Source organism: Pipistrellus hanaki (assembly GCF_964339955.1).
Source record: "Pipistrellus hanaki genome assembly, chromosome: 1".
Classification (NCBI taxonomy): Eukaryota; Metazoa; Chordata; class Mammalia; order Chiroptera; family Vespertilionidae; genus Pipistrellus; species Pipistrellus hanaki.
In genome coordinates, this window is record NC_140503.1 from 166,088,057 (window position 1) to 166,100,655 (window position 12,599).

General features: G+C 38.4%; 2 protein-coding genes across 2 annotated transcripts in view; both read left to right on the forward strand.

Moving 5' to 3' along the window:
• CCDC158 (coiled-coil domain containing 158) overlaps nucleotides 1-12,599 on the forward strand; it is a 65,425-nt gene that overhangs the window by 34,967 nt on the left and 17,859 nt on the right. Inside the window, exons 15-17 of the mRNA XM_084881036.1 lie at nucleotides 2,772-2,930; nucleotides 5,532-5,624; nucleotides 6,574-6,693. Of these exons, the coding sequence (XP_084737162.1) occupies nucleotides 2,772-2,930; nucleotides 5,532-5,624; nucleotides 6,574-6,693 (372 nt within the window). The remainder of the gene's footprint in view (nucleotides 1-2,771; nucleotides 2,931-5,531; nucleotides 5,625-6,573; nucleotides 6,694-12,599) is intronic.
• LOC311612634 (FUN14 domain-containing protein 2-like) lies at nucleotides 3,118-3,962 on the forward strand (the record flags this gene model as incomplete). Its single annotated transcript, XM_084865714.1, has 1 exon — nucleotides 3,118-3,962. A coding segment is annotated over one exon (462 nt), but the record flags the coding sequence as incomplete, so codon positions are not given.

Genomic DNA, 12,599 nt, shown 5'->3' on the forward strand with positions numbered 1-12,599 from the left:
CACTTTTCCTCCCCTTTTTTCTCATCTTGCATTTTCTCTTTCTTCATCCATTACTTGCCTATTTGAAACCAGAAGCAGTGCTCTGCTCATTCTTCCCTGAGGGTACGTAGGGCATTTAGAGGCATTGCCAGAGGTGCCTGCCCCCGCTAAAGGAAAGCTTTCATCAAAAGTCCCTTCAGAAGGAAAGAAGGCAGCCTTTCTTTTTGAAACCTTTTATGCTTGACTAGTCAGAAAAGGAATAATTATTTGCATCCAAAATGTGTATTATAGTGGTGGTACTATCTGTCTTATTTACATTAAACATTTTCACTATGAAAAATATATTTAAAGAAATATAGGCTCAGTAAGTTGAGGTCTGTGTTTTAACTTGGCTGCTATGCATTTCTTTTTGTCTACCTATTCCATCCATGATGGTTTTAAAAGAATGAACTAATTTTAATGAAATTTTGTTGAATACCAGAGTATATGAGTATATCAGTAAGTTCTATATCAATAAGCTTGTTCTCATCATTGGACTTGAGGTCAGAAACTGTGTGTTCCATTTCTTTTTATGTTGGAGGTACCTTGTGAAATGAATAGTTAACCTTGAAGCAAATTAAAAATCCATAAAGCTTTCAAATAAATGCATCTTCTTTAAATCTCTTCTGTCATTTTAAATAAGTTTCAATAACATTTGGTATATGATTACTCAATCTCAAATCACTATATACTTTCTTTTTATGACAACATAATAATTACATATTTTGTGAGTTGTATCAAGGATTTATTAAGTCTAGAAAAATAATAATACCAGTAGTGATAAAAATGAGATAGTATATGATAACATAATTCTAGCAGTTCCCAACTCTAAATTAGAAATAATTAAGTGATATATGAATTCACAGTAGTTCAGATCTTTATGTAATCCTATATAATAAAATCCTAATATGCAAATTGACTGAACAGCAGAAGGACCAGTTGCTGTGATGCGCACTGACCACCCAGGTGCAGACACTCAATGCAGGAGCTGCCCCCTGGTGGCCAGTGTGCTCCCACAGGAGGAACGCTGCTCAGCCAGAAACAGGCTCCTGGCTGGCCAGTGCAGCTGTGGTGGCGAGAGCCTTGCCCACCTCCACGCAGGCGGGCAGTAGGAGCGAGGGGTCCTAGACCGCAAGAGGAATGTCTGATCTCCCCAGTGATCAGCAGGTGGACATCCCCCAAGGGGTCCCGGACTGCGAGAGTACTCAGGCTGGGCTGAGGGACCATCCCCCCCACAAGTGCACAAATTTCATGAACCGGGCCTCTAGTAGTGTTATATTTTCTTTTTTATATATATATTAAGACATCTAATTAATTAATTTATTTTAAATTTAAATTCTTTGTTCAAAGTATTACATATGTCTCCTTTTTCTCCCATGACCTTTCCCCAGCTACTCCCACCCCCCAGCACATGCCCTCACCCTCCTACTGTCTGTGTCCATTAATTAGGCTTATGTGCATGCATGCATACAAGTCCTTTGGTTGATAACTCCCCCCACCCCCCGACCCTCCCTCCTTCCCTCTGAGGTATGATTCCTCTATTCCCACTTTGCTGAGAGTTGTGATTTTTGGGTTTTTTTTAATCTAGAAAGGATGTTGAATTTTGTCAAATACTTTTTCTGCATGAATATGTGATTTTTATCTCTCAGTTTGTTTATGTGATGTATAACGTTTATTGATTTGCAGATATTGTACCAGCCTTGCATCTCCAGAATAAATCCCACTTGGTCATGGTGTTTGATCTTTCTAATGTAGTGCTAGATCCCATTTGCTAGGATTTTTTTTGAGCATTTTAGCATCTATGTTCATCAGGGATATTGGCCTGTAATTCTTTCTTTGTGGTGTCTATCTGGTTTGGTGATTAGGGTAATGCTGGCTTCATAGAACGAGCTTGGAAATGTACCTTCCCCTTGAATTTTTTGTAATAGTCTGAGGATAAATTTTAGTTCTTTGAATGTTTGGTAAAACTCCCCTGTGAAGCCCTAGGACCAGGGCTTTTGTTTACTGGAATTTTTTTTTTTATTATTACTGCTTCCGTTTTATCAGTAGTTATTAGTCTATTCAGATTTTTTTATTCTTCCTGATGGTGTTTTGGAAGATTTTATTTTTCTAGGAATGTGTCCATTTCATCTAGGTTGTCCAGTTTGTTGGAGTAGTTATTCGTAGTATTTTTGTTTTTTACAATCCTTTGTATGTCTGTGGGGTCAGTTGTTACTTCACCTCTTTCATTTGTGATTTTGTTTTATTTGGGTCCTCTCTCTTTGTTTCTTTGTGAGCCTGGCTAGAGTTTCATCAATCTTGTTAATCCTTTCAAAGAACCAGCTCTTGGTTTCATTGATCTTTTGTGTGTGTGTGTGTCTGTATATATAAATATAAATATATATATACATATATATAATATATATATATATTATATATATATATATATATATTTGTCTCTATGTCATTTATCTCCACTTTGATCTTTATTATTTCCTTCCTTCTGCTTACACTGGGCTTTTCTTGCTGCTCTCTTTCTAATTCTTTAAGTTGTAGGGTAAACAATTTATTGCCATTTTTTTCTTGTTTTTTGAGCTAGTCCTGTAGAGCTATGAACTTCCCTCTCACGACTGCTTTCACTGTGTCCCATAGATTTTGGATTGTTGTGTTTTCATTGTCAGTTGTTTCTAGTTTTATATTTTCATCGCATCTCAGCATTTATATCAGTATATTATTTTTCTGATATTTTGATATTTTTCTCCTCTTAATTGTAGGAAAAACATTTTCTAAAAGAAGAAAAGAATAAATTAAGCCAGGAATTGAATACTGTTGCAACAGAGAAAAACAAGATGGCTGGAGAACTAGAAGTCCTGAGGTCTCAGGAACGTCGTTTAAAAGAAAAGGTCGCAAATATGGAAGTTGCTCTTGATAAGGTAGTTATTAACTAAATATATAAATTCATCATCTACTAAGTAGCTATCAACTAAGCAGAATCGTTCTGAATGAACACTCCATGTTGATAGGAACCAAATCAATCACCTAGTAAACTGGCGGGGGGGGGGGGGGGGGGGGAAGAACATTCTATAGAGAAGCTTCTTCTGACGTTTAAGAATATAGTTAAGAGACCAGCTCGCTGAAATGGCTGCATCCACCCAAGGGCATTTTGAGTCACTGGACCTTATGGAATATGCTAAGAAGCAGCCATGGTGGCGCAAGCTGTTCGGGCCAGAAACTGGGCCCTCAGCTGAAAAGTGCAGTGTCACAACCCAGCTGTTGATCGGAGGGGTCACTGGCTGGTGCACAGGTTTCATATTCCAGAAGGTTGGAAAGTTGACTGCAACAGCTGTGGGAGGAGGATTTTTTCTCCTTCAGATTGCAAACCATACTGGCTACATCAAAATTGACTGGCAACGAAGAGAGAAGGATATGAAGAAGGCCAAGGAACAGCTGAAGATCCGCAAGAGCAACCACTTACCCACAGAGGTGAAAAGCAAAGCCAAGGAGATGGCGTCCTTTGTGGAAAAGAACGTTCTAGTGACTGGTGGATTTTTCGGAGGTTTTCTTCTTGGCCTGGAATCCTGAGGAGGACTTCCTGGTTTCCGTTATTCCCGGTTTCTGTACCTAGATCAGCCTCTACACTCCACCATAGGACATCGAGTCTCCTCCTCCTCTTCTCCTGTGCCTTCCTCCCTGCTATAGCATATCCGAATGGCTTCTATAGGCACCTGTTGATACGAACTGATAATGACCCTACTGTGAGCCTCAAGACAACAATGGAAGAGACAATAGACTACCTGTCCTCCCAGAACACTCCCCACTTGACTGAGCTAGAGGTTAGGGATGTTCCTTTCCCCTCTGACATCAGATACTTGCTAGCACACAGTGTGATATAGCTCACTGTGGAGGATAAGTGGATATTCAAAGGTGCCCCAACTTGAATTAGAACAGGAATAACCGGCACATAGATAACCTTATAATGTGTGGCATGGGAAAGAACTGAATACATTTGCCTTTGAGCATGAAAGAAAAAAAAAAAGAATACAGTTAAATAGTGACTCAGCCTCCCCATCACATTTGTATGTGGGGCAGTGAATCAGCTACAAATAACATTTCACAGACAAATTAAATTGGCATTCAAGAGCAAGGCACCTGGCTTCGAATTCAACATGTTGGAGCAGGCAGATTCTGAGCTCACCTCCTCTCACTGACACCAAAACTACAACTACGTATGGAACAGCCATCTCTAAAAATAACCTGAAAACTAGAACAGATTTTCTACAATTATGGATATAAAGAAAAAGCCACATTGAAATGGGGGGGGAGGGGTAAGACTAAGTCTAGTTAGGACCTACCCTTACCCCCACTCCCCATGCAGTGACTCACAGTGGGAGGGATATCACAACTGCAGGGGTCATCCCCAAAGAGTGAGGGGGTCTGAGTAGCCTGGGGGACCTGCCCCAGAAAGAGGAGTCCCTGTAACATCTGGCTTTGAAAACTATCAGGAATTACTGGGAAAGACAAGGGGCTAGAGGAAACCCAGGTTGTGCTCTTTCTGAGTCTGGGCACAGAGGAAACAGTTAGAAAAGCACCTAGGTCATACATGAAGGTGATACATTGACTGATTTGAGGGTGTGTGCTGAAGGGACAGGGATCTGTTGGATCTCCTGAGTCAGAGGTACTGGTAAGCTCCATTTTCCCTCCCTTTCTTTAAGCTAGGTCATCTAACACTGGCAGGCATCATTTCTGCCACTCTCCTTTAACCTTACTAACACTGTTCACTCCTCCCGTCATTTTCCTGAGGACCCGTTCAGACTAGCACCCCTCCAAAGTGGGGGGCCTCAGTCAGCACCAGCACATAGCAGTGTGTCTGCAGCAGTGTGGTGGGGACTCACAGCCAGCCACACCAAAGGCTGCCAATACATCAGTGAGCCTACAACACTTGTGGCCAGGCCTCAGAGCCAGTGGGCCCAGGACCAGCCTTGCTATCACTGTGTCCATAGAAGTTGTGGCCCAACCACAATAGGAGGCCTCACTGGTCCACCCAGGGAACACCTCTGGAGCAACTGGCTCTGGTGACAAGGGGGATTCCATCATTGAGCCCTCCACATACTAAATGCTATGTAAGTGCTGGCCATACATAGGAGAAAGACATGGCCTCCAGTCTCTGTTACTGGATAAAACAGATAAAAAGATAAATACGGTGTGCTAAGAGTGGGGACATTTCCTTGAAGAGATGGCAGCTCTGCATTTATAGGTTAACTAGAGGCCTGGTGCATGGATTTGTGCACATTGAAAAGAAATTAATTAGAAGAAATATTTTAGAGGCTGGGAAACGACCATGGGAGGGCTCCAGGGCGTGTCTAGACTGTCTCACCCAGTCCCAATCGTAGTGTCTGCCCCTTGGTGGCCAGTGTGCATTATAACGACTAGTCAAATGGTTGAACAGTCAGTCACTTAGCATGTTAGACCTTTATTATATAGGATAACATAAAATTGCATGGAGAATAAACTATATGCGATTGCTTTGATTGTAGGCATCTTTGCAGTTTGCAGAATGTCAAGATATAATACAACGTCAGGAACAAGAATCGGTGCGCCTGAAACTTCAACACACTCTCGATGTAAAAGTAAGGTCTTTTTTTTTCATCATAGATAGTAGGGTCAGCAAAATAATGCCTTTGTTTGATATACTTATATTTTGTTTATTACCTTAGATACATTGTAGGACTGGCCCTACAATCCAGGATGTAAATGACATAATATGCAGAGAATTTTGAATTGAGAAAAATTTTATGTAAAAATATATCTCTAATTATGACATTTTTAATTATTAGATTTTGGATTTATATAGACCAGATGAATAAAAATGTTTTCTTCACTATTTGATGTTTTCTCTGGGGAAAACAAACATGAAATACTTAGTGGGATTAATGTTAACATTTATGTGTACTTTCAACATTGTCTGATACTGGCAATTATAAAACCTGTACAAACCTTGTTACATGTTATATCTCCCCTTTTCATATGTAGTAACAAATTGAAGCATCATGCTTGATGTTAAGCTCATAATAAAAGTGGCTCCCTTGGTGATACCTGAGGGAGAGTTTGCATACAGAAGAGTCAAGCAAGTGCAAAGGCCCAGAGTGCAAGGTGTTTGGCCTGTTGGGAGAATAGCAAAAATGATGTAATTGTCACATCTAGGACATTGCTCTTTAAAAACAGTACACTTTCCACTGACATATCTATTTTCTAAGTATATTTTAAAGTTGCAGCCATACTTTAAAGTCTCAGTAGTGGATACTTTCACAGCTAGAACACTCCTGCTATAGAGGATCTTTCTCAATATTATGCCAACACTAGTGTGGAGTCTTTGGCAAAATTTGGGAGCCAATGTAGAGGCATAACATGTTAGGTGTGCCTTCATATACAAGTACTTGCTTAATACAGTACTTTGGTATATAACTTTGTAGAAGTTCAACATGTAAGATTGAAATTGTATTTGAAAAGATACATTTTGATTTCACAATTCAAATTGTAGTTGACAGTTGTTTTGTTCACATCTCTGTTGTTTTCCAGGAACTTCAGGGCCCTGGGTACACCTCAAATCCTCCTGTGAAACCACGTCTTCTGCAGTCCTCTGCACGTGCTCACTCTAATATGCCGTCTTCCCAGTCTACGACCAGCTTCCTGTCTCATGTAAGGACTGGTCCTACAATCCATGATGCAAATGACATAATATATATAGAGATAATTTCATGTTAAGATATTTTAAATTACTAGATTTTAGATTTTTGTAGACTAGATGAATGAAAATAGTTTCTTCACTATTTGATGCTGTCTCTGAGAAAAATAAATACGAAATAGTCAGTGGGATTTATTTTAACATTAATTGTTAAAGAAAGTTATTTAATAGCTTTATGTTCAATCACAGGGATTTCCAGATTACAAAGCAAAATTTGAGATAGCTAAAATAAGCATCACTTCAAATGCCAAAGGCAAATTACTGGCATATTTAATACTCTACCAAGATGAAAATGATTCATAAGCTACATGTGAATTTATAATCATAAAATATTAATAATTTTGGAAATAGTTTAGTATAACCTTTTGTACTTTTAAAGCTCAGGGGGAAATATGTGCAATGTAAAATTTAGGAATATTTTTTCTTTAAAAATGTATTTATGGAGTCACTAGTTCCCTGCAACCTGTACTCAGCTCCACCTCTAACAAAATGAGACTTATCCCATAAGTACACATGCAAATCAATTTCATTAATTAACAGTCTTATTGTACAATATGTATAGCAACAGGATCACCAGTGACCTGCGAGTTATTCTACCTGAGCCATATAAATGAGCATATATTCTGTGAAATGACTAAAAGTTGAAGTGGACTCTTTTCACACACTTAAGATGTGTGTACTGAAAAACAAGCAATAACACAGCAAGTAATACAATAGTCTATCAAACAATTGAATAATAATTTACTATTATTTTTTGGGGGGGTGGGGAGAGAAAAATATTGCTATGAAAGAGAGACATCAATTGGCTACCTATAGAATCAAACTAGCAACCTTTTGGTGCATGGGATTATACCCAACCAACTGAGCCACACTGGCCAGAGCTAGAATAATCCTATCTAATAAAGAGGGAATATGCTAATTAACCCTCATGCCATTGCAAAGATGGTTGTACCCACAGCAGAGGCTGGGTTCCCATAACACAAGATGGCTGCTCCCCTTGCCCAGAGGGGCTTAACTGGGGACCTGAGGCTGCACCCCCCTGCCCAACAGAGCCTGATGGGGGAACTCAGGCTGTGCCCCCCACTTGGCAGGGCTTGACCGGGGACCTTAAGGCATGCCCCCCAACCTGTAAGGCTTGATGGGAGACCTCAGGCCCCGCCCCATGCCTGGCATGTGCCAGGGGACCTGAAGCTGTGCCCCCTGCCTGGCAGGGCTTGACGGGGGAGGGGGGAGCAGCTGGGTCTAGAACTTGCCCAATGGGGGTCGGGCCGGCTGGGTCTGGGTCTCTTGATTTTGAGGCGCACGCAGGTGGGCAGGAACTTGACTCTGGGTCCTGCGGTGTGCCCCAGACTCTGACAGGAGGAAGATTTTCATATACATTTTACTAATTTTCTTTCATCTCTAACACTTCTGTTATAGAGAAAGGGCAAATAGCAATATTAAAATGTTTCCTCTAATTCCCTTTTAATGTGCACGAATCTCATGCACTGGGCCACTGGTAATAGTAATACTGGAGGTTAAGCATGTCCTTCTCTCTGAAGACTAAACTCGGAGAAGGGCAAAGGAAGGGCAGGACACTGCTGCTTTTTGTTTTAGGTGTTTCTTATAAAATCCTTTCACCTTTAAAGCTATGTACATGTTATGCTAATAAAAATTTATTTAAACCCCTCTCTCCGACAAAACACACACAAATCAAACAACAACAAAGAATATTTGACCAAGAGTCACTGGGACCTTGGAAAACCAGTTAAATATGTTGTGCCTTGCTCTTTTTATCTCTAATGAGGAGTTTGGACTAGAAGATCTCTAGGGTCATCTAGAAAGATTAGCTCTGAAGTTCCATGACTTTTCATTACCCTAAAACCAATATCGTAGATTTTGCCCAGCCATTTAATATATAGATCTACTTGATTGTAAAGAATCTCATCTATCACTGAAAAAGTACTAGTCATATATCTATTAAATTAAACTTTTCAATAGAGTTCTAACAGCAAAAATAAAATATATTTTCTAAATGGACTGTCAAGCATTCAATATACAATTAATTCCTTCTCTTAAGAAATACAGTATATAATTTTACAAAATAAAAGTAACATACATTCTTTGTTTTGCTCATACTGTTCAAATACCTAGAACAGTATCTGGCACATAATAGGTGTTCGGTAGTACAGTGTTCACATCTGGATCAGGGGCTTTGTGGATTTTCTTCTTCCAAAATCCAGGGAATTCCTCTTACCTTTTTTGTCTGGTGTTCTCCCTCCCCACCTTTTTAGGCTGAATTACCTTCTTGGTATATTTATATCTTTGTTTTCATTGAGCATACAACGTAGTGGCTTCCTCTGAAAGGGTTTATTTCATTCTCTATGTTTTAAAACTTGCTATGTCTGAGAAATACCTTTATTTTTCACTTACATTTGATGTGAAAATTTTGTTGCTGCTGTGCCACTTTTATTCCACAGCCTTTATCCCTGGGATTCATTTCCGATTGTTTATAGTGGGAAAGGGGTCCGTTTTCTCTTCGTTGTGTTGGATCCTTAGCAGATTCTTCTTTCTTTTGCTCTCAGATATCTTCTTGTATCATTTCTCCGATCATTTTCTCTGTTATTTCTTTCTGGAGTTTCTATTAGTCACCTATTAGAACTCTTACATTGATTCTCCAGTCTTCTTTAATTTTGACTCCATTCCACTTTCCATCTCTTCATCTTTTACTCTTACCCTTTGGGAAATTTCTTCAACTCTATTCCAAACAACTATTGCATTTTTTCCCTGATTTTATATATTTCTTTAATTTCCAGAAGCCCTTTTTTTTCTTTAAAATCTCTTTATATTGTTTTATGATATTTCTCATTTCTGTTTAAGAATATTAACTTCAGTTTTTCAATAATTTCTCTGTCACCTGAATTATTCATGTTTCTTCAAATTCATTTTTTTCTGTTTGTTTTGATATTTGTCTCTCATGTTAGAGACTTTTCTTCAATGTTTGGAGATTGCTGGCTGTCCATTACTATTTAAGATTGAGGCCCTAAAAGCTTATTAAAATAGCTCTTTGAAAGTTTATAGGATTTGTCAACTAGTAGATGGTTAGGTATTACTTTTTTATTGAGGAACCCAAAAATTATCTATAGGTGTGTTTTTGTTTTTTCCTTGGTCCTGTCAATTCCCTAATCCATCTGCCAGCATTCTGAGAGGTGAGCGGGACAGGGTGTATGGGCTGTCTGTCTACTATGTGACCTCACTTAACGCTCATATTTTCAGTTTGCAGCCCTGTTCCTGCTCTGCCAGATATCCCTTTGGAGCCTAAAGTTCTTTGGTCAACCTCACCCAGAGATTAAGCCTCTAAATTCACTTAGGGGAAACGAATGAGTAATTACCTAATTTTATAAAGAAGAAATTTGGGATTCTAACAGCTTCTCCCATAGACTTTTTGCCCAATCCTCCTCTTTTGCTACTCTCTCTTACCTTGGTCTTCAGGAACACAAGACCTCCACATTCTGAGCCTTTCTTGTTGGCTACTTCTATGCTGGGACTTTAAATTTTAGCTTTATTTGTTCCACTAAATCAGTTATGAAATGATCCACTTGCTTTCCATCCCCCAACTTTTGTTATTACTCATCTAATATTACCTCTCCTTTTTTTCTTTATCCTTGTTAATCCCTTTAGTGGTCATTTTAGTGGGGTTTTAGATAGAGCAGAAATAAATGCCAAGTTTATCTTTAGAAGTGGAATCTTACTGTTTGCATTGCTCTGCATTTATCTTATGTTATTTTAGTCTTCTTGTTCCATGATTCTAATAGTAGCTGAGATTGACTTCACGCCAGCCACTGTGCAAAGTACTTTCTGTAGATTATCTACTTTATTCCTCAGAACTACCCACAAGAGTAAGTGCTGATTATTCTACCTGTTTTACAGATGAAGAAACTTGGCTCTTGGAGAAGCCAAGTGACTTACAGAGTTCACACACCGAAAACATAGTTATGCCAAGATTTAACCAAGACAGCCTGAGCCTAGAGCCTGTGTTCTTAATCTCTGCTTCTCTATGCTACCCACCGAATGCTGTTTATTAAAAATAATAATAATTTAAATAAATGATATAGATACTGAATCTAAAATACTATATTTCATTAGGCTTTTGTGAAGGAAGATTATGCCATTTTAGAGCCTCAAAGGCTCCTAAAATTATCCAGTTGATTCCCCCTGTGCTAGAGGTGAGAAAATGGGAGAACTAGAAAATGTATATTATGTGATTTAGTCTAACCTCAAACACCTGCATACGTTTGTATGTGTTATAGTGTATATATGTACATACAAATGCACATGTGATTGGTAGGTTGACATCGAAGTATTTCACATTAACATTTAGATAAAAGCTATTTTAGGCTATAAAAGAGACTATTTCCAAGATAGTATAATTTTATTTCTATATCAGATTCTATATACATACACTATAATTTGTACTAGGTGGGCATAATCTTTGTCACTGAAGTACCCATGATGTGGGCAAGAGTTTTAGTAACACTTTATAACTTTTGTTTCCTACTCACTCATTCCTGGTATACAGTATAAATAATATATATACAATCTAAGAAATGTATTTATATTTCATTTTTATTACAGTCTTCTAACAGGATTACAAGCATAAGAGTTGGATTTGGGCCAGACAGTCTCAAAATAGAATAATCTAATTCAAACTGAATGAGATCAAGCTTTTATTTTTAGCTTTTACATTTATCTTCTATCTTTGGAGAATGGAGATAGGACCAGTTGAGAAGCACACAATCTCCCTAGACGTTGCTTATTTCACATCATAATCATAAACTTGCTTGTAATGACTCAAGGCCATTAAGGAAAACAGTATTTGGAGAAGATGAAGGTATATTAAAGATCTAATTTTAGGAATTATTTTGGAACAAAGTCTAACATACAGTGTAAGAGAAAACTAATCAAAACACAAAATAAACCTTAAGTTTAACAACAACAGTATAAGCTTATATTCTTACTTTGAAACCTAAAGCTTGCAGAAGTTTCAGCCTGAAAACGTACGGCCTCTATAAACAGCCTCAGCGTGTGTTCTCCGGGTCAGAGGACTGGGTGGGGGGACAGGAGTCTCGGATGTCTCCAGTAGCTTCAGGAAGAGCTCATGCGTAGTTACTTCTTTACCAGCCTGACTGGAGTCATATTTAAAGGGTGTTTCAGAACTGTCCATTTCATAACTGTTTTCTAATTTTAAAAAGTATATTTTGCTTGTATTAGAAATCAAAATGTGCCTCATATAAAGAGTAAAGTACTAAAAATGAATCAATAAAAAATTGCAAGATATACGAACATTAAAAGGAGAGATTCATAATTTCAACTAAATAAAGCTTAAATCACAAACCACAATAAACAAAATTAAAAAGGAATCACAAACTAGAAAAATATTTCCAATAAATAAGGAGTTCCTATCGCCCTGGCTTGATGGCTTGATTGGTTGGGCGCATCGAACTTTTGGTCAGGGATATACTGAGGCTCCAGGTTTGATCCCTGTCAGGGAGCACACAGGAGACAACCAATCTCAATCTCTCTCTGTCTCTCTGTGTGTGTGTCTTTTCTTTTCCTCTCTCTCTCTGAAATAAATTTTAAAAACTTAGTTCAACCCTAAAAATAGTATTGAAATTATTTTGCCTGAATATTGTTTTTAACATTTGATGACATTGTCTGATATTTATACTACACTGTTTAAATCAAAAAAATAAAAATGTTTTTGACATAGTTGGTTTGTCATCAGCCTACAGACTGAAGGTTCCCTGGTTCAATTCCAATCAAGGGCATATGCCGGGGGTTGAGGGGTTGTGGGCTTGTTCCCCAGTAGGGAGCGTGCAGG